At 38.1% G+C, this 21,822-nt stretch overlaps 1 protein-coding gene across 1 annotated transcript in view; it reads left to right on the forward strand.

Annotated features, from left to right (window-relative positions):
• The window catches only part of il1rapl1a (interleukin 1 receptor accessory protein-like 1a), a gene marked incomplete at its 5' end in the record, with an annotated part of 73,284 nt that extends 52,093 nt beyond the window's left edge, over positions 1–21,191 (forward strand). Inside the window, 6 exons of the mRNA XM_081367877.1 lie at positions 13,476–13,608; positions 14,574–14,719; positions 17,531–17,677; positions 17,845–18,015; positions 18,630–18,674; positions 18,844–21,191. Coding sequence (XP_081224003.1) covers positions 13,476–13,608; positions 14,574–14,719; positions 17,531–17,677; positions 17,845–18,015; positions 18,630–18,674; positions 18,844–19,565 — 1,364 coding nt within the window. The 3' untranslated portion in view covers positions 19,566–21,191. The remainder of the gene's footprint in view (positions 1–13,475; positions 13,609–14,573; positions 14,720–17,530; positions 17,678–17,844; positions 18,016–18,629; positions 18,675–18,843) is intronic.
• Positions 21,192–21,822: the final 631 nt, after the last annotated feature.

The following is a 21,822-nucleotide window of genomic DNA, read 5'->3' on the forward strand; positions in this document are numbered from 1 at the left end:
TTGTAGCTTATGTTATGGCCCCGTAGAAGCAGTTTTTGTAAAAGTAGGCTAACGATTGCGTCATAACCACGCGACTCTCTGTCGCACAGTAGAGAGATTACCGTATGGACGGGAGGAGAAGCTCGCAGGCAATCGGGGAGACGTGGAGGCAAAATGACAAAATAATTACCGTATATACCCGACTATAAGACGACCCTGAATATAAGACGACCCCCCCCCCCATTTTCCAGACTTATTTTTGTGGAAAAAATCTGGTTTTCAACAGAAAATAATTTTATTTGAAAATTGCAGTGATAATTCATTCTCTCTCTTCCAGCGCGCCTCTCTCTCTCTCTCTCTCTCTCTCTCTCTCTCTCTCTCTCTCTCTCTCTCTCTCTCTCTCTCTCTCTCTGCGTCTAGCGCACCTCTCTCTCGCTCTCTCTCTCTCTCTCTCTCGCTCTCTCTGCGTCTCGCGCGGCAGAGAGGAGCAGCGTTTTAATTCAGTTAAACACAAAATGTTGCTTCTCTAATTTTACATGCAAGTATAGCCGAAATCATTTGTCTTAATGGGTCATGTTTCAGTCACTATTTCATATTTATTCAGTTGTTCCTTCTCCCTTTCCCCCCGTGATTTTGTCTATATCGCGAATATAAGACGACCCCCCATTTTTCAGCGAATTTTTAGGACAAAAACCTCGTCTTATATTCGGGTATATACGGTAATCAGAATACCTAGCAAAAGTTTCTCTTGCTCCTAGCTCATGGACAGCTCCTACTCACGCTCTCCGTCTCTGCAAGATTCGGAAGGGAATGATTCAGATTTCTCTTGGCACAGCCACTAGAAGACAGACGGGTTGCTCACGTCACATCTACGTCGTCAAGCTCTGTTTGAGTCGGTTTGAGTCTGCGCGTCAGCAACGGAAGTCCTAAAAATTCGCTAAAAATGGGCTTCACTTGTCTCAATTGAGTTCCAATGAGATGGCTCTGTCCACTTCTTATACTGTCTATGGTTGTAATGCACTTTTTTCAGTCAGCCATGATTAATTTGTAAAAGTATTAATTTGTTTATGTATAAAACTTTTGTAATTTTGCAAATTTCTTATTTCACCTTTAAAGGTACACTGTGTAGGAATTTCTCCCATCTAGTGGTGAAATTGTATTTTGCACTCAAACGAATAGTGCTCTCTAGCGCCTCGCTTTTTCAAATGCCTGCCGTGTTGCAACTACGGTAGCCGTTATGTACCAAGAAGCTATGACAACATGTCTTAAAATAGCATTTCATCGAGTTTAACTACATGTTCTACTGTTATGCTGCCTATATATTGAATTACACAACCAAGCAATGAAAAAAAGCTTGTAATTTAGACCGTAACATGTCGGGAAGAAAGCAGGCAACTTCAGCGTCCCTTTAAAAGTCTTTCTCCTTCATTAGCTCTTTCCACCTGGGAAAAGCTATCCCGATATTCACCCTCGTTTTTTTATTTCGCCGGTCACATTTCCTTTTAAATCCTATTTTTTCCTTTTTTGGCGACGAGGATTCCTTCTCCTGTGGCTCGGCATAAGTATGATCCTGCATTATGAAGTACCGTGCAGTGCAGACTTTCAAATTTGTCGGGCCAGTGACAGGCGCCTCTCACTGATCTCCTTGTCCGTTTCAGCTGGTTTCAGTCATGTGACGCTGGCTCTGAACGAAAACGTGTTGTGGAAACACGTTGAGGTAGGCTAGTGCTTTTTGTCCCTCTCTGCTATTATAGTTTTTCAAAATGGCGGAGAGGCTTCCATGTCGTGGAATCCTCAGGAATCAAACTAAATTAAGGCAACATTAACTGAACTAGACATTTAGAATAATGTAAAGAAAAATATTAAGTATTCCCAAAATATTTTTTAAAGGGGTCATGAGTTGCATTTTTCTTTTATCATTTTATAATGTTTCCTGAGGTCCACTTATAATGTTAGTATTATTTTTACATAAAATTTTTTCATGATTTAGAATTATGATTTTAGCCCTCTGATTTGAACTCTCTGGGCCCTATTTTAACGATCTGAAACGCAAGTGTCAAGCGCAAAGCGCAAGTAACTTTGTGGGCGGGTCTTGGGCGCTGTTGCTATTTTCCCGGCGGGATAAATGACTCTTGCGCCTGGCACAAATCTAAATGGGGTTGGTCTGAGCGTCATCTCACATTCCCTTTAAGAGCAGGCGCGCTTTTTCCATAGCGGATTGCTATTGTAACGGCGGATTTGCCAGGAGCGGTTCACAGCCAAGGAGAGCAACGCTCTCGTCACGGCCGTAAAAGAGAGAAGTTACATTGAAATGGAGAAACCCACCCAAATTAACTTCGGTTAAACAGGCATATGATAATTTGGGTAAATGTGTAAGCTAGATGTATGCTTTTATAATAAATTGTCTATCTATCTATCTATCTATCTATCTATCTATCTATCTATCTATCTATCTATCTATCTATCGTAATAATGTATGATTTGCAAAAATGAAAACTGCTGCTTCTGTGTAGATGAGAGAATCAAAGTGTATGCGCGTTGTGCACACGCTACATTGATTATGGCCAAGCATGCGCCCTTAAAATAGCATATAAATAACATGCGCAACACGCCACTGATTTTAAACTATTTTTTCCTGGTTAGTGGCGCAATTGTTTTCTAAACCTGCAAAATAGCATGAGGGAACGTTTGCGCCGGAACACGCTTCCTCTTTGCGCTGAACCGCCCAGGGGAGCGCAAGTGTATTTCTTAGTTAACCGACGTGCGTCTCTGGAGGGAGAAGTCCGCTTTGCGCGGGTGCAAAATAGGAATGATACATGCGTCGGTGTACAAAGTCAATTGCGCTGGCCGCTGGGTGCAAGATAGGGCCCTCTGTTTGAAGGGGCGTGTCTACTGTAAGACTTCAATGTAAACGCCCACTGCTGTGATTGGCTAACATCTTGCATATGAAATAAGTATTACATGTCGAACTCTCTCGAACACTTTTACTATTTTTTTTTTACTATTACAGCTGTCGAGATTAACTAATGGAGAAAAGTGTTGATTACAGCATTATATTTCGATCTACTCCTGTTGCATGAAAGGTTGCAGTGATGAGCAATGTACACGATGACCTACTGTCTGTTGAGCGCATGAATACAGTGATCGATTTCTGCACTCTCACGAATGCTTTCATCATAACTAACAGTTCAAACATAATGTAAATAAGAGTGTAGATAGCATCATTGATTATAACAGGAGTTTTAGCCAGAGATTTACTGACACATAATTGGCAATAAAACAATTTGAGACAAAGAACGTCTTACTTGAACCATTACATATCAGAAAACACTACACAGACTAGGCATTAGAAGTAACACAGTAACTTACATGTTGTGGCATTACTGTCGAGTCCATAGCTTACAGTAAAAGTCTGTTAGCAAAGCCTGCGCCAAAATTCCTCAGTGAAATGTACTAAACAAAAAAATTATGATGCACTGAGACATTCACATAGTTGAAAATAAATAAGCACTTTCCTAGCATTAGGATCCTTTGGAAAGTAATGTTATTTTTAGTCCAGTGATCCAGTATCTCGCCTCTCATTGACATTAACGTGCCAGTGGGCGGGGCCAAAGATGTGATGACGCAGAAGCAGGCATTGGTTTTCTTCTGCAGAGGCGGTCTTTCGTTGCACTATTACATCATAATCCGAAACAAGTCGTTTTCAGAGCTTGTTTTCAATAAAAGCTATTTTTGGACGAAAAAGTAGGTTTTGATTTCTGAAACTTACAGGATGTTTTTACAGTACAATGACCTCTTTCATGTCAAAAGATCAAGGAAAATTAGATTTTTCAATTCATTACCCCTTTAAAATGAACCAGTAATTACGTACTCAGAATCTCAAACATGAGGCGTACAGATGTAAGTTGCAGGTGACATCTAATGAAAGAAATTTAGTGCCAGATGGAAATGAGAGAGAGAGATTTTCAAGGAAAGAAGAGTATTAAAGAGCGAGTGCGGAGGTTCTGGGAGATGGAGACAGAATTCTGAGCTGGTGGAAGAATATTTAATGCTTTTAGAACGTTTCATGAGGGAATCACTCCTCGCTGAGCACTTCCTGCAGAAATCTTATTGGACACGCACAAATACAGACACACACACACACACACATGCAAACTTACACACACAGTTTTATAAGTATATTGCAGGTAAGAGGATATTGCTGGTCTAATACTAGTTATTTCCAGCATTTGTTGATGCCACTGTGTAATACTATGGGATATGTATGATGTATATGGCCATTACTTTGCTATAAACATGCTTATTATGAGAGATGAGCTATCGAAATCATTTTTCATGCTCCCTGCCATAGACGCGGAACAGATGATGATGTGAGATGATGGGATGATGAGTGAAGGAGAGAGAGAGACGGATAGAGTGTGCTGTGTGTGAAACAATCACATCCAAACATTATTAATGACAACAGGGGTACTCACACACACACACCTATGTGTGCACACACACGTAAAAGCACAACTCAAAAATCGGAAAGGGGAAAAAACGAGACCGAAAGAGACTGGGCTGATTCACATTTAACATGGAAACAGGGAAAAAAGGTGACCTTTCTCTGTCTCTTTGCAGTCACTCTGTCTCTTTGCAGTCACTAGCCAAGCTGAACAGATATAAAGGAACAAATACAGGAAAGATTTGACTATCTATCTATATTTTATACATTGCATTGGACTGATGAGAGTTTATCTTAACCCTCATGTTCTGTTTGGGGTCTTAGAGCCCCCAAGGGCTCGAAAAATGTACCAATAAACATTGAAGTATCAGGGTGAAACACCATTGCTTGTTCTAATCTTATGAGATCTGATTATAAACAAAATTTCAGCTTGATAACATGCATCAACTGTCCTTTATGAAAAATTGCTTCATTACTTTTGTTTAGAGTCTCAGAGAACCCAGATACAAAACAGTAATAAATGCAATGAATTTTCACATGCTAACATTATTTGTTTTTTTATTATTATTATTTTTTTGACTGATGTACACTCCTGTCAGTTTTTTTATTTTAATTCTTTCATTCTATTTATTTATTTATTTATTTTTTTTTATTTTTTTAAATGTTTTTAAAGAGGCCAAATCAACATTGAACTGCTGTGAAGTTACTGTAATGGATGCTAAATAGATTTCTGGAAAAAGTGTAGGGAAAAAAGCTTTTTATATATGTGTGTACTGGGTTGAGATTAGGGTAGATTAACTTATTTAATTGTTAATTTTATAACTACCACTATTATTGATGTTTATGGGTCAATGACATGACATGCATATTTTTGTGTCCAAGTTCATGATTTCCTTTTAATATAATTTGATAAATGAATAACGTATCACTTATTCTATAAAACCTATTTAGTTTGAATTCATTTTCAGTACATTCAAATAATAAATATTATTTTTGGTGCCAGTTTTATCTTAAAACCCTAAAATGCCAGGTGGAGCAACCATGCATCCACATAAATGAACTGACTAAAAAGACTATTTAATAATAGGACATTTAAAAAATTAAATACTATGGCTTAATTTTATGTTTGAAAACTTTATTTTTTTTATATATAAATATCAATAGTTCTAAAGCTGTTGAAATAATAAAAAAACGTTTATCTGGGAATTTGTATATTCCTAAATGTTAGGGTGGCACAACTGCAAACGTGTCTTTTTTATGAATTGACAAGTTTGTAGATCTCTCTCAAATTCAGATCAAAATAACTACTTTCAAGAATGAGTAGGTTGGTACACTTATATTATTTTCATATGTAATTGAAATGAAGAAAAATATCCAGTATTCAGCATATTCCCTGTCAACCATGTGCATTCTTGATTTAAACTAACAAATAATAGGTAAAAGTGAACAAATGGCTGAAAAAGATTGTGAATAGTTATAGTATTGAATGCATTTACTGGTATAATTGTATGATTATTTTTCTGTATTTAGAAGTAAAATCAGATGCTAAAGATACTAAATCCCTAGCCACTAGAATTCTATAACTATGAATTAATATGAATAAAATAAAAATGTGTTAGGCACTGTAGACACTCTAATGGTTACTTTACTAACATTTTACAATACAATTATATAGAATGTATATTTAAAAAATAAAATCTTTGTTCAAAAACATTGTTCCTGACTCAGAAATATGCATTACATCAATTTTGAAAGGATTTTTAAAATCTACCCTTTTTTAAGATTTATTTGTCATTGACCCTTATTTATGTGAGTCATTGGGGTTTTTGTGTAAAAAGAAAAAAAACAAGTCAATCTCAAATGAACATGAGGGTTAACTAAACATAATTTAACTTGATTTAAATGTATTCGCTGTGTGCCTTTGCTTTGCTTCCTCACAGATGGCACAAAACACACACAGAGAAACACAGACATACTTAAACGCAGAAGTGGGGAGGATTTGTGCAGAGGTATTCAGAGAACTCTTCTTAATATTAATCACCCTCGCCCAAAATAATACAGTTGTTGCTAAGCAACCATCGGGAGATGAGGGCATTTCTCTAAATAAACATCTAAATTTATTATTGGGTAAGATTGGCCACTGATATCATTAAAGGAACAGTACAAAAGCAGTTGATATGTGCAAAAGCTGTGTTTCTGCTGTTAGGATGTTGGCCTTAATAGCCTGGAACCAGATATTTGTGGTTTACTAGCCCATTTTCATCTATCTGGCCACAGCTGTGGATTAAATGATGAATTAAATGATTATTTTTGTGCCATTTCTTGTTAATTTAAATCTAATCTTTGTTTAATAAACATTTGTATGTAATGCGCAGTAGGCAAATGAGGGATCGTAACAGCCAATGAGCGGCAGCTTAGTTATCCGCTTCACATTTTTGAGCACATACATTTTCAGCTTAATTTGAGAAAGAGAGAGAGAGAGCACAAAAGAGGAATGACTTGACAGAGAAGTCGCGTTATCTCTATTCTGAAGTGTTCAGTCCAACAGTCTTTTGTCACACATTTTTGGCCCACAAGGCCATGGTTTCTAATCATGCGTATGACCCTGATAGAGCCGCCATGACCTTTCATGCACTAGCAATTTTTGGTATGCCCTTTAAAAGGAAAGTTCACCCAAAATTCTGTGATCATTAACTGACCCTCCATGTCATTCCAAACCCATATGACTTTCATTCCGAGAATTTAGCTTAATATTTGAGAAAAATGTTTCAAACTACAATTAGGAAGAAATCTGTAGGATATACTGAAGGATGTAGTGCAAGTCTGTTTGCAAGGAATTTTGCCAAGTTGGCCCCAATGTGATCCATGTCAGTTGGCTAATAAGCAAGGCTTTTACTAACTGAAATCGCGTTGTTATAGGAATGTAATGAATAATTGTCTTTTATTTAAGTGTAATGTATAATGTGGAATTTGATGATATTGAATATTGAAAAACCATATGATGATATTATGCAAAGTTATTACAAACCTAACCTACGTAGATAAGTTACAGAAGAGAGACTTGAATGGTTGACGATTCTTTCTTATAGGAGACAATAACTTTATTTGTAGTGCACTATGATCTTTAAAACTTTGCAGACCTTTTACATTCACAAACAGCTATATTGCACACTGCATGAAAGGTAATATTCAAAAAAAGTATAAATGGGGCACTTTAATGGTTTGTTGATTTTTTTTTTTTTTTTTATAACTGAGCATAGATACTGATAAGCAAGAGAAATTTCAGACTTAGTCTGACAAGTTATAGTCTTGTGTTGGTTTTAATTGGTTATTTTGTTTTATTTATCTATTTGTTTGTTTGTTAGTAATAACTAATAATTAAATTTGCCAGTGTTTGTGATTGAACCCTATATATTTCACTTTGTGTTTGGGTAATTTCCAGTTTCAGAATCATTCTGGTCTGACGAACAAAAATAAATGCTGGTTGGTCATATGTGTCATCCAGACAATATCTTACTTTCTAAGTGGGCTGGTCCTGGCCAGAATAACAGCAAAATGGACACAGGTTTTATGTAGATAGTCAAAAGTCTCTCATGTGGCCGAGGAGAAAATGGCATGGGTGTTGTAAGGCATTTATAACCAATCATCTGTTCTTGCATAGAGACACAACAAATACAGTGTCATTTCACTTTCTACTTGAATCTGTCTCTGCACCTCTCTTTGATTCTTAACCCTTGACACTATACCCTCTGCGTCTCTCTATATTGTTTGATCTCTGTCCTTCACTTTAATAAGAAGAAATCCTTTCATCTGACATTCCACAACAACCAGCCTCCCTTCTGCTGAGGTTTAGTTTCAGGCGTAGCTTAAACCATACATAAACCTCCTGTCAGTCTGTTAACAGACTCTTACTCACCTGCATTCAGAAAAGAGGAGTATTAAACACAAACACATTCACACACACTTGCATGTGTCAAACACAGAGCATTTCACAGTCAGTCATCTACAAACTGTTAGGAGTTACACATACTTGAACAAACTGTCATTTTTATTTATTTTCCCAGCCTGAGCTCGAAGAATAATCAGATCAAATCATATTTGCAGCCCAAAAAACACCTCATTTGTGTCCATCCTGGCAGTTTGTCAGATATCCAGAGTTTATTATCTTTCCTTTGGGGATTTGAGTGCACAGTCCTCATTGCTGGAATGAAACTGAAGAGAATGTGAGTCCTATTAAATACAAATATAAAAATATATATTTTAAAAGAATAGTTGACCCAAAAATCACTTACTCACCCTCATGTCATTCTATATCTATATCACCCCTCTATATCTATTTCTGAAATATCATGTGACACTGAGGACTGCAGTAATGGCTTGGCCATTATAGAAATAAATTACATTTTAAACTAGAAAACAGTTATTTTAGATTGTTGATTTTACTGTATTGTTTTTCAATGCATTCCTGGTGAGCATAAGAGACTTCTTTCCAAAACATAAAAAAAATGTTTTAACCACTTATTAATGGTATATATATGTATAATATATAGCCTATAAAAAAATAAAATAAATCTGTCAGAATATATGGCCACTTTCGCTAACCAGCCAAACCTTGAACCTTGTTTAAAGGCAAACTGAATTGGTTCTCACATTTAAATGTATTGAATTGACTATCCTATTGACTCCTCAGTCCATCCTAATGTGATTTAATCTCCAAAACTGCCTACCACAGTTAATCAGCCTTGTGCTATAGTCACATACCAACAGGAAGTCATGTGACGCATGCGATTTCCACACATGATCTCCCAGGGGTCTGATGGAGTTTGATCCCGCTGTCAGCAGAAGAAAGCTGTACAGAGAGAGAGAGAGAGAGAGAGAGAGAGAGAGAGAGAGAGAGAATGCTGAGAGAGAAGAATAGAAGCAGTGGGTTGAATACGTAAGGGCCTGCTGACGTGTTGATATATCTGGATTTAGATTTATTTTGGAGATTGAAACAGATCCTCTGGAGAAATGCCGCCTGTGTGTGGGGGAGGGGACACATATGTGTCAGTGTGTGTGCTTTTGGACCATTTTAAAACCGCTAGAATAGTTAGTGCTTAAATTGAATGTGTGTGTGAGTCTGCGATTTATAATAGAAAACTTTCTCTTTGTTCACGAATCTCCCTTTACAATTCAAATGTGCTCACAGCTCGAAAAAGTGGATTAAACTGCAATAATTGTCTTTTCTCTCATTTGCACACTCTTTCAGTGTCAGACACACACGCTGTAACATCGGTGAGAGAGGTGCTGAGGCAGGGTCTCTATTATGACATCAGAAAGAAAGGATGAGGGGAGGACAGGGAGTATGAAAGGATCTGCGGAGGAGTACCTGTTCACAAAGCCCTATTCTATACAGATAATTAAAGTCTTACATGTCCCCGTTGGGTTGCACTGCTGAGGAACAACTCAGCTGAAGAATTGGAGGAGGGGAGAAAAAATATGGATACAAAGAAATCTGTGCATTCAGTCTGCTAAAGCAGCAGTGCTGTGAGATTTATTCTTTAAGTGAAGTGAATTCTCAGTGAAGGTCATAATGTTGACGTAGGTCTCTATTCGTTCATTCGTGGCTGTGTGTGTGTGTGTGTGTGTGTGTGTGTGTGTGTGTGTGTGTGTGTGTGTGTGTTTGCAAAGGAATGCTTGGTAAGTGTTTCGGCTGTGTTGGTAAATGGAGCGAAACACCGCAAGCTAACAACTCAGTACACTTGCCTTTTCATTCAAACATACTCAAAACAGCACAATGGCCCTGGATAGAGCTTAGAGCTCTCTCTGGTGGCAGACCTTATTAAACATCAGCTTTTTCTAGCTGCTTCCTAAATGATGTATTGAAATTGCTCTATTATTCCATATCTGTTGTGCGTTATCCCCTGATTAGGAGGCAGACGAGATTGTGGCGATAACAGAGGAGACAACAATTTCTGAAGGAAATACCAGAGCTTGCAAATGAATATTGTTAAAGTATTAGTTAAGCTTGGGTTTACACATACATAGTTCATCAGAGCCGCTTTTGCTGTTGTCATGGCAATCAGCACATACACTGCTGTACACGAGAATAAACACACAACGCATGATTAGACCAATCAGAATTCTCTTTGCAAATAGATGTAAGAAAGAAATCCTGAAAATTGTGCATCTCAGTTTCAGCAGCACAACATTGAATATAGTAGGAAATATTTCTTGAGCACCAAATCAGCATATTATAGTGATTTCTGAAGGATCATGTGACTCAGAAGACTATAGTAATGATGCTGAAAATTCAGCTTTGGCATGACAGGAATACATTACATTTTAGAATATATTTAAATAGAAAACAGTTATTTTAAGCTGTAATCATATTTCACAATATTGCTGTTTTTACTGTATTTTTGATCAAATAAATGCAGCCTTGGTGAGCATAAGAGTCAAAAACATTAGAAAATCTTACCAACCCAATTACTTAGAACGATAGTGTAGATAACTGTCTAAATAACAGTTTGGGCTAAAGTTATGTTGTAATACCTAGAAAAGTAAAAAAAAAAAAAAAAAAGCTTTAAAAAAGCTTTGAAATTTCAAGGTTATAGAGCATTAAGCATTTATAGATCATTAAGGGTTTGAGAGAAAGATACAAAACCAGAAAACTTGAGAGACCTTAAAGATTGATGATTCAGAAAGTTTCAATGGATGTCTGTCAGATTATTCAGCATCCACTATGGAAAAAAAAGTCAGGTTGATCAGTTAGACTAAAAGATAGTACAGTCAGACAGATATACTAAAGGACTGATTTGAGTCATTAAAAAAACTAACTCAGGTTTGTACAATAACAGTATTTTAATTGTATGCAGTTGCTGGTGTTCTGAGTGGTTGTTAGTTTGTTTCTTTGTGGTTGGAGCTGGTTGCTTGGGTGTTTTAGTGTGTACAGTCCCACACAGGGGCTGCTCCTAATCCAGGATCTTGTCATTTTGAGACTGGAGTACTGCAGTGCTGTTTTGGCCAGCCTTCAATCTAGTGCAATTAAGCCTGCACTATTTAAGAACACGCCAATGTGCTTAACAGGCCGACGTCTCACCCCTCTCGGTCTTGCTCCACTGACATCCTAATCAAATTCAAATCTCTTTTCTCTGCTCTTTTGCAGTTATACTTCTGCTCTAGCTTTTGTTTACTCTTGCAATTCAGCATTGTGGCACTGCTAATGTTGCAGGCTCCTGAATGATAAATAGCTTGTGTTTTCCCTTATTTAAAAGTCGCTTTGGGTAAATGTAATTGATTCAAAGGTCTGAAACTGTGAATGTCTAAACATTAGCATTCTGTAATTTGTGTTTATTATTATATGTCAACAACACATCAAACCCAGTATCAGTTAAATTTCTGTGACGTGATGTCATTCACAGTGTGCGTGAATGGTGCTGTTTTACACACTCATGGTGTCAGTATCTCTTTGATCAGATGCATGTACTTCACATCCTGGTGAGAGACAGACACTATTTCTGGGTTGTTTTGGGGGCCTGGAGCAAGATTTTCCCTGGTGCTGGGCCTTATTCGTTGGTAGTCTAAAGACATGCCTAATTAACGTCATACAACTGACAAACATCACAACCTTAAGGCGGAAATACCACCTCAACCGCAACTAAAGAAAGATAGAAATAGCACTTCAAACCACTGAGGATAAACATGTTCATAAAGTAATAAATAAACTCTAAATTTTGGAGGATTGTAGTTCTCAGTTTTGTGTTTTAATTTTTAATGCAATGCTGATATATTTTTTTCTATAACCCCCCCCCCCCCCCCCCCACACACACACACACACACACACACACACACACACACACACAAATTAGCTTGAGATCAAATAATAATTTCCCAATCCCTTAGGGTTCGCAGACCCCCATTAAAGACTCTTGCTTTACAAGTGTAGATCTCACTGATACTGAAGCTTTGAAAGTGTTTAAAAGTAAACTTAAAGAAATTCAATTAAAAGCGAAAGGGGGAATAAGTACATTTTATATGCTATCTGAAGGAAATACTGTACATCAATCATTTGTACACTATGTAAATACTTTAAAACAAGGATCTTCAACCTTTTTAAGACCAAGGATGGATAGAGACAGAACAGGAACCTACTGTTACACATTGTAGTGTAGCATTTTAACTGGCTTATGATCATTTAAAGTTATACATTATAAGTTTGAAGCATATTTTGTATAACACTTTTTCACACACACACACACACACACACACACACACAAAAATGTGTGTGATCAATAATTGGCTCACTCCTTAGGTTCATGGACCCCATGTTAAAGAGTCTTGTTTTAGCAGAATAAATCTAATGCTTTAAAAGCTTAGTTCAACCAAAAATGGAAATTCCATCATCATTTACTCATCATCATGTCATTCCAAACCTGTATGACTTACTTTCTTCTGTGGAAAATAAAAAAAGATATTCTGAGAAACCAAACAGTTTGGTTCTTACGTGTCAATTTGTATGGACAACGAAAATACAATGGAAGTCAATTGGAACTGAAACTGTTTGATTGCCAACATTCTTCATAGCATGCTTTCTTTCTTTTCTTTAAAAGAAAGAAATGCATGCAGGTTTGGAACAACATCATAATTGTGAGTAAATGATGATAGAACTTTCATTTTTGGGTGAACTATCCCTTTCAGGGTGTTTAAAAGAAATGTTATAGAAATTAAATTCGAAGAAATTAAAATAAATTGCATTTTATATGCTCTCAGTAGGAAATAGTATACTACTATAGTGTATTGTCAAGAAAAACATGATTTTCTTCCTTTTTCTAAGCACACTGGTGAGTCTCATTAACCTACAATATGCCATTGTGAGCTTGTCAGCTGCCATTGATTACATGGAGACCCCCTAGTGGCCGGTGCAGGGAAATTGTCTCTGGCTTCACAAACACAGTATGGGCCCTACATTTTCTTCCATAAGACAACAATCCCTGGGCAGAGAAACAAGTGAATACAGAAAACAGAAGTTTGATATCAATGTGTAATCACAAACCTCCCTTCCCCCTTGCAGGAAGCATGCTGAACCTGACGTGCCGAGCCTTCTTTGGGTACAGTGGGGACATCAGTCCACTTGTTTACTGGATGAAAGGAGAGAAGTTCATTGAGGACATGGACCAGAGTCGCATTCGAGAGAGTGAAATCAAGTAAGGAGGAACACAATGGAAGTGAGAGTAAACTTGTTTTGCTGCAAAAAAAAATAGCCCATGTGCTAAATTAAGGATGTCTGACTGAAAAACATGTGCAAACAGGAGAATTGCAAGAACATTGCGCATTAGGTGTATAGAAGCAGCTAAGACTAATATTTTTTTTTCATCAATATAAAATATTTTAAGATTTATATACAGTTTGTGATGGTTTAGCTGGTGGATCATTTTATTCTGGCTATTTATTAACAAAAATAACATTTTGGCCATACTTTTGAGTTCAGTGTAAAATACCATGGTAAAAGAATAAAGTTATAATTCAGTACCATGGTATATATCAAAGTTCGAATGTATTACTATTACTGTTCCACCTCACTGATTTTTAATGGAATTCAAGAAACAGTTGCTTTTAAAACTAGCTCCCACTGTGAAATCGCTTATTCAATACGATAGATGGTGCACTGTAAAGCACACTTTAAATGTTCACTGAGATGTCGACAGTACATTTTCAATTACTGATATCACAAGCTTGTATATGAGCCTATTTATATCTAGCAGGGGTGGTCGCTGTGATGACACTCTATTATTAATTCCCCTGTCTGAAAGAGAGCTGGATCAGAGCGGCTCTGAATACATCCTAATAACACAGCAAAATGTATCGCGCACCATGCATTTGCATTTACATGCAGTTAGGGAGCAGCGATGTCAGCATCTTTTAAATGAAATTTCAGTTTCAAATGATTCAGCCAGGACAAACAAGACTGAATGTTTTGTTATAATTAAATGAGAGCCCCATTTTTTGAGTGCTGACCAAACTCAAAGCCCTTCCTCCCAAAATGTCTAATCTCTACAAGCTGCTCAGTCTAAAATTTATCCCCAAAATCCTGTTAAAAGGGGCTAATTAAAAAACTTTGATTCCACAGCCCATGGTGAACAATGGCTCATTGTTTCGTTCTCTCCACCAGGACCGTCAGAGAACACCTGGGTGAACAGGAAGTGTCCATTACTCTGACCATAGACTCACTGGAGGAGGTAGATCTGGGTAATTATTCCTGTTATGCGGAAAACGGCAATGGGAGACGACAAGCCAACGTACAGATTGGGAAGCGAGGTAACACATTCAACTGAACGCACATGAACTCAATCGACTGAGTCATACCAGCTGCTTCTCGGTTAAAGGAACAGTTCACTCCCTAATGAATATTCTGTCATTTACTCACTTTAATGTTGTTTGTATGACTTTCAAGAGATGTTTTGAAGAATGTCAAGGCTGATCTTCTTCAGCAGACATTGACCAGGGGCTGTCATATTAAAAAAAAAAAACATAATAAAATAAATAAAATTTACGCCAGTCTTGAGTGTCACATGCTCCTTCAGAACTTATTCTAATATGCTGATTTGGTGCACAAGAAAAAATTCTTATTATCAAAACAGTTGGTCTGCCTGAAAATGCTGGTATCTACCCGAACTTGTTTCTTTAGTCATGGCTGCCGAAGTTCCTCGGTTTGAAACCAAACTGGGTCTGGTTAAATTGGAGGGAGCTCATCAAATCTCTATACCGAACACTAATGGCATGGGTCGACTCTGTCCACTTATTGTTCGGTTCCAACTTTCGGGGAAAAAAGCTGGTGTTGGTTGCCAGTAGACGTGCGATGCAAAAAGCAGAATCTCGTTTTATCAAGATTTCTCTGCCGCCATTCAACGAGTTCTACACAGTACGACAAAAGCTACAGCAGATGGGAGCCCAGAATGTTATTCGGTATCCAGCTAAATTGCGGGTGATCATCAGTAAAGTTACTAAATTCTGCGAGTCCCCTGAGTGGTTAGTATTAAAAATCACATTCCGGGGGGCGCCACAATACGACCTAAAGAGTCATATGAATGAATGAATGAATATTGAACAATAATAACATATTATTGAAAATTATTACATATTTGTTCTATCAAATAAAATCAGTATTTTGATAGACCCTAGTCACCTACTGTGACCATACTTTTGTGCATGTATTTTCGTTGTATGGAAAAGAGCAGCTTGGGCTTTCTTCAAAGCCACGCCTTTTTTGTCCCATAGAAGTCAAAGTCATACAGGTTTGGAATGACATGAGGGTGAGTAAATGATGACAGGATTTTCATTTTTGGGTAAACTATCCCTTTAATGTGCTGTGTGATTTCTTTACATAAACAGCACAGCATGTTCCTGTGTCTCCCTCCTCTTCTCTGTTTGTCTCTTTCTTTCTCTCCTTTAGGGAAATACATCAGCATCTAAAATTCACTCTTTTTTAAAGAGAGCTGCTTTGAAGGCATCCTATCTTCTCTTTTAATGGCAGTTCAGAGGAGGAGACGGCTTCAGCAGTTCACACACATTCTCTCCCTCTCAGCCCAACTCAAAACTCATTCAACTGTTCTCACACACACACAAATGAAAAAAACACACACTCTCTCTCTCTCTTTCAACTCGTCTTAGCTGTACACACACATTTCTGCAGATAATCTCAAAGCCACACACACACAAACCAAATCTTCCATATGCACCCCCCTCTCTCCTTCAGCTCATTGCTGAGCACACAAACAAACATGCTTTCACAATCTTTCAGCTTCTCTGAAGCATCTGAGTATATCTTGCGTATTTTCCTCCATTAGCTGTAGCGCAGAGGAGCTTTGAACAATATGAACATCATTAGCACTTAATCATTCTGAAGTCATTTTGCATTTCTCACCCCTTGTGTATGTCCTTAGCGCAGCATGAATTTCCACGCTGGTCCAGGCTGGTTTGGTGCTGATCTGACTGGTAGATTTGCTTGAGAAGCTAATTGACAAAGGAAGTTTTGCTGGTTTACGTCGCCAAGAAGCCTGATGCCAGCAAACCTAGAATCCTATGCTAGGGATCAGGAACCATATTGCTCAAAATTACTTAAGTCTTAAATTAGATTTGAATTTGAACTGACATTACCATGGTTTTCAAAACAGATGAAATAGTATTCTAGACTTGCAATGTTCCTGTAATAGACTGCAACAGTTGGGTTCTGTAGGTAAAACTCCCATTCATTTTCACCACTGGGGAATTGTTTTTAACATAACTTAAACCTTCAAAGACAGACCTACTGTAAGCTGCGAGGTTGTTAATTGATGGTATATGTTTTTGTTTGAGCCACCAGCCAGCATTCAACTAACAGAGAATCTCCACCAATCTAATATTTAATTCGATTTTCATTCACAATGCTTCATGGAATTGTAGTTCTACCAGAAAGACTCAGGAGGCAAGAGAACATATGAATAAGATTTATTTAACAGTTGTATGCAAATTAGTATCAAATAGATAATTGAAATGATAGGCCCCGTCCGTAGTCCAAATCCGGAGGGTAACGGAAACTTGCAGTTCCTGCCTGGAGATGAAGGCAGGGGCGGAGCCTTCACCCGATGGATGGACAGGGACCAACCTGGTGGTGGTGGGGAGGAGGGGCGTGAACGCTGGCGTCAGTATCTGCCAACGTAGTAATGGGTGTGAACCGGACTTATGTAGTCTAGATGTCGAGTGATGATTGGTGATGATATACAGTATATATGGTGATGATGATGTATATATATGGGAAAAATACTTCCGGAACCAAGGCTGCTGAAAAAGTGTATGGGCACTGCTCTATACAGCTACAGCATTTATTTAAAAAAAAACAGAGAGGCCATTATATGAGATGCTATGTAACAATACCATGTTTATTGGACACAAATATGATGGCAATACCATGATATTCTTTGATTTGTAGTATGTGGAATTGCTGCTTATCCCAGCACTCATGCTACCGGCATAGTAGTTTTACAGGCTGAAGAGTTTAAATGCGTGATATGTTAATGTTAATGTGTTCTAGGATGAATTGTCAGCTTATATAATTTGATTTTGTCTCTCTTTTCATTTTGTGTCTCTCAGTGGAGCTGATGTACACTGTTGAGTTGGCTGGTGGTCTGGGTGCGATTCTTCTGCTGTTGGCGTTGTTATTGTCTGTGTATAAATGCTACAGGATTGAGCTGCTGCTCTGCTACAGGCATCACTTTGGTGGGGAGGATACAGACGGAGGTAAAGCCACACACTCCCCCTACAGGAGTAACTGAGCACAACACTGCAGCAATTACATATTTGTTGATCCTGATTGTTACTGTATGTAATTAGGACTCTTTTTTTTTTCATCAGAATATTATTTTGTTAAACCTTCTAATTTCTTTCTTTCTTTCTTTTCTCCTCAGAAAATAAGGAGTATGATGCGTACCTGTCCTACAGTAAGGTGGAGCTGGATCAGTGGGGTCAGGAATTACAGGAGGAGGAACGCTTTGCTCTGGAGATTCTCCCTGATGTCCTGGAGAAACATTATGGATACAAACTCTTCATCCCTGACCGAGATCTCATTCCTACCAGCAGTATGTGCAGAATGTGTGTTTTGTGTGAATGCATGTATGTCTTTGTTAGTGTGTTTGTAAATGTTGTCTTAAATGTGTAAAACATTTTCATTTGCACAAACCAGATGTTCACAGACATTTCTGAAATAATCCGAGAAATTAACTTCTTGTGAAGTTTTAGGAGTATATTCAGAAACCCACAACAATCATAAAAAAGTTGTATGGACAGATTTGACAGAGCTAATGAAAACTCATTCATAATGAAGTGTGACATTTTCATCTCATAAACATGGTAGCAGCACTGGATTTACCTTGCTTCCTAATACTGCAGAGTAATTGAATCATTTGTAATTAAACTCCCTCATCAGCATTAATATGATCAGAAAGCCTTATGTTGACTAGAAAAAAAGTTAAAAAACAAAATAACTTTTAGTCTTCAAACTTTCTGTAGAACCAAACAATAATTTAACTATTATTAATATTCCAAATGTGGGCAAGTACCAAACTAATAATGATATATATGTTTTATTAGCCATCAGAGACCGTTTATGTAACACTGTGTTTGTTTTGGTCATATGTCAGGTGTTTTTGCCCTGTATGTGTGCTTTGTCTGAAAGCTGAATGTTTATGTCCAGGTATGAGCAGTCAACTTTACCAGGATGACACACATCTTCTTAGAGGTACAGCTTTGTTTGAATGCAAAAACACGCGCACACACAGATTGTTGTTCATGAATGACTGTGGTTGTTGTGTCTTAAATGTGTGTTTGTCTTCAAATGTGCATTATTTTCAGCCCTCACACCAGTGATTTTGGAATTACAGTTTCTTTTTTCTTTGTCTGTCATGCAGCTTACATAGAGGACGTGTCCCGCTGCGTAGACATGAGTAAACGTCTGATCATCGTGCTGACCCCGAGCTACGTGCTGCGCCGCGGGTGGAGTATATTTGAGCTGGAGTCCCGTCTGCGCAACTCTCTGGTTTCAGGGGACATTAAAGTGATCCTGATTGAGTGTGCCGATCTGCGAGGAGTCATTAACTACCAGGAGGTGGAGGAGTTAAAACAGTCCATTAAATGCCTGAGCGTTGTGCACTGGAACGGCCCGCAGAGCAACAAGCCCGGCTCGCGCTTCTGGAAGCAGCTCCGCTACACCATGCCGTACCGCCGCCCCCAGCAAACCCTCACCAATCACGCGCTGGACGCCGGCGAGCCCGGCCCCTTCGTCGACCTGCAGACCGTCTCGGCCATCTCCATGGCAACGGCCACGTCCGCCGCCTTGGCTCCGGCTCACCCCGAGCTGCGCCCGTCCCTGCGGAGCTCGTACCGCTCGCACTCGCTGGCACGGCAGAAACACTCACACTACCGCAGCTACGACTACGAGCTGCCCTTCACGGCCGGAGGCACTCTGCCACCCCAGCACACCTACTGCAACCTGCCCCTCACCCTCCTGAACGGCCAGCGGCCCGTCAACAACAAGACCCTGCGCCAACACAGCCTGGATGAGCACCACGCCAACAACGCCATGCTCCCGCTGCTGCCCAGAGAGACGAGCATCTCCAGCGTCATCTGGTAAAGACAGAGGAAGTGAAACGCACTCAGTATGGGCCACCTGGCACACGGGGGACTAAATAAGCTGGCATACAGCACAGGACACAATGAGGTTAGTGAGTTCCTGTGAGCAAAATGATCGTTCTGTCCACGCTAAGTGGGTCTGAGGATGTGAGTCTTCTTTTGGGCATTGTTCCAGCTGCGAGGGACGACGTAGTGCCATATCTGTAGGCGTGAACTGAGCATATAAAGTGAAGACTAAAATAAAGTCACACCACACGGAGGTATACAGGGTCTCGTGTAGATGTTAGCGTTATATTTGTAGCAACGCTGTCTTCCTGTCTCCATGTTTGGTTTGATCACGCCATCTATTTTTACTCGTTAATGCTCGATGCTTTTGTTTCGTCCCTTTTTCTTCTTTTTTAGGTTGGACAAGGACATTTGATTGAGATTTTGTTTTTGTGTTTTTACCTTATTTCCTTTTGAAATGGACTGAAATATTCCTCGTTTGATTTTAGCTACTGTCGTTCTGCTCGGAAGCTACTGCGTTTTGTTCCGTCCCTCTTTCTGTTGTCCAATGTAAGGTATGTATTTATGGTTTTAATTGCAAAATTTTCACGAAGGAAATATATTACAAATTATGCAAAATATACGAAAGCCTAAAGGGGTCGACGGAGGTGATCAGAGAGCGGTGCTGTCTTCTCTTACAAGAGGAACAGCATTATTTCTCAAATATTAAGTGGATTTTAAAAGACGAGAAATCTATTTTTATATCTGAAGAGTGCTGTTTCTCTCTAATACCACAGGGTCATTGGGACAATGGGACTGAAGACTCTCTTATTTGTGAATTTGGGTATTTTATACAGTTTGCTACATTGTTCTCATCTGTGGAGGAAAGTAAATGTTTTATGTTGACTTCTGAAACAATAATCAGCTGCATTTTTGTTTGTATTTTTTTATTTATGTTCATAGTGTAGGACTTTTGATCCACATACAGACCTTTTCACCTTTCTTTCACATTTCTAATCCGTTTAACTCTCAGTCTGACGTCTAACTCACTGGTTACATGCTTGTCTTTTTCTCCTCTAGCTGCTGTGTAACTCAGATACATGCTGGCATGTTTCACAGAGGGACACGGGCCTGTAAACTCGCATTCTAGAATAGGGTATCAAATAATCTCTGCTTGAACACATACCATATGATTTAATAAATGCCCAAAGTCAACATATGTTTGTTGTATCTCGTCTAGAGGTTTTACTGATCTAGGGGTTTTCACTTATGGCAGCATGTACTGATGACTCTAAGGGGGAAAAACACAAAGCTAGAATCAGAATCAACTGGTTTGAAAGTAAACAGAGGTCTAACTGTAAAAAAAAAAAAAAAAAAATAATAATAATCCTATTTTTTCTCCTATTTTTCCTTTGATTTTTTTTTTTTAAATTCATTTGCAAAAAAAAAATGTTTATAAAAATAATTAGAATTATGTATGAATGTTCACCTCTTGAGTATGCATAGAGACTAGTTGTGTATCCTGATTTGAATATTTACTGTATTATGAACAAAAGCTATCACAGAGAGATGTGTGATCTCTCTAGAGGCACAATCATTTTTCTTTTTATATTGTTTCTCACTGTGTACAGTAAAGTCACAAACCACTATAAGCTGGTCGGTGAAATTTTGTGTGTGTGTGTGTGTGTATGGTTGGAGAGGAGTGTTAGGCCTCAGTGTATTGTCTGAATAAGACAATTTTGAGAACCAAACTCAAGGTTCTAGGTGAGTTGCTAAAACTGAATATCACAATTATGAGCAAAATGCTAAATACTGGATACTACAGTCGAATAGGCAAAAAATATGAAACATATGCATATGAATGCACCTCTTTAAAAAAAAGAGAAAATGAGATCTAATATATGCACTTATTTATTTATTACTACAAACAGACTGACATATCTGAAAAAATTTTATTTTATTGTCATAGAATGGTCTTTGAAACTGGCTGAAAGCATGCAGACAGATACCATTTATAAATATTTAATAGACTTTAATTAATCACTGAACATAAGCAGACATGGAAGCTTGTTTCCGCCACAAAATAAAAAAAATTAAATGATAATTGTGACTTTTTATCTCAAAATTGCGAGTTTACATCTCGCAATTCTGACTTTATTTCTCAGAATTGCGAGATATAAAGTCAGAATTGCGTGAAATAAAGTCACAATTGCGTGTTATAAAGTCAGAATTGCGAGATATAGTCGCAATTGCGTGTTATAAAGTCAGAATTG

This window comes from Scardinius erythrophthalmus (genome assembly GCF_964197995.2).
Source record: "Scardinius erythrophthalmus genome assembly, chromosome: 6".
Classification (NCBI taxonomy): domain Eukaryota; kingdom Metazoa; phylum Chordata; class Actinopteri; order Cypriniformes; family Leuciscidae; genus Scardinius; species Scardinius erythrophthalmus.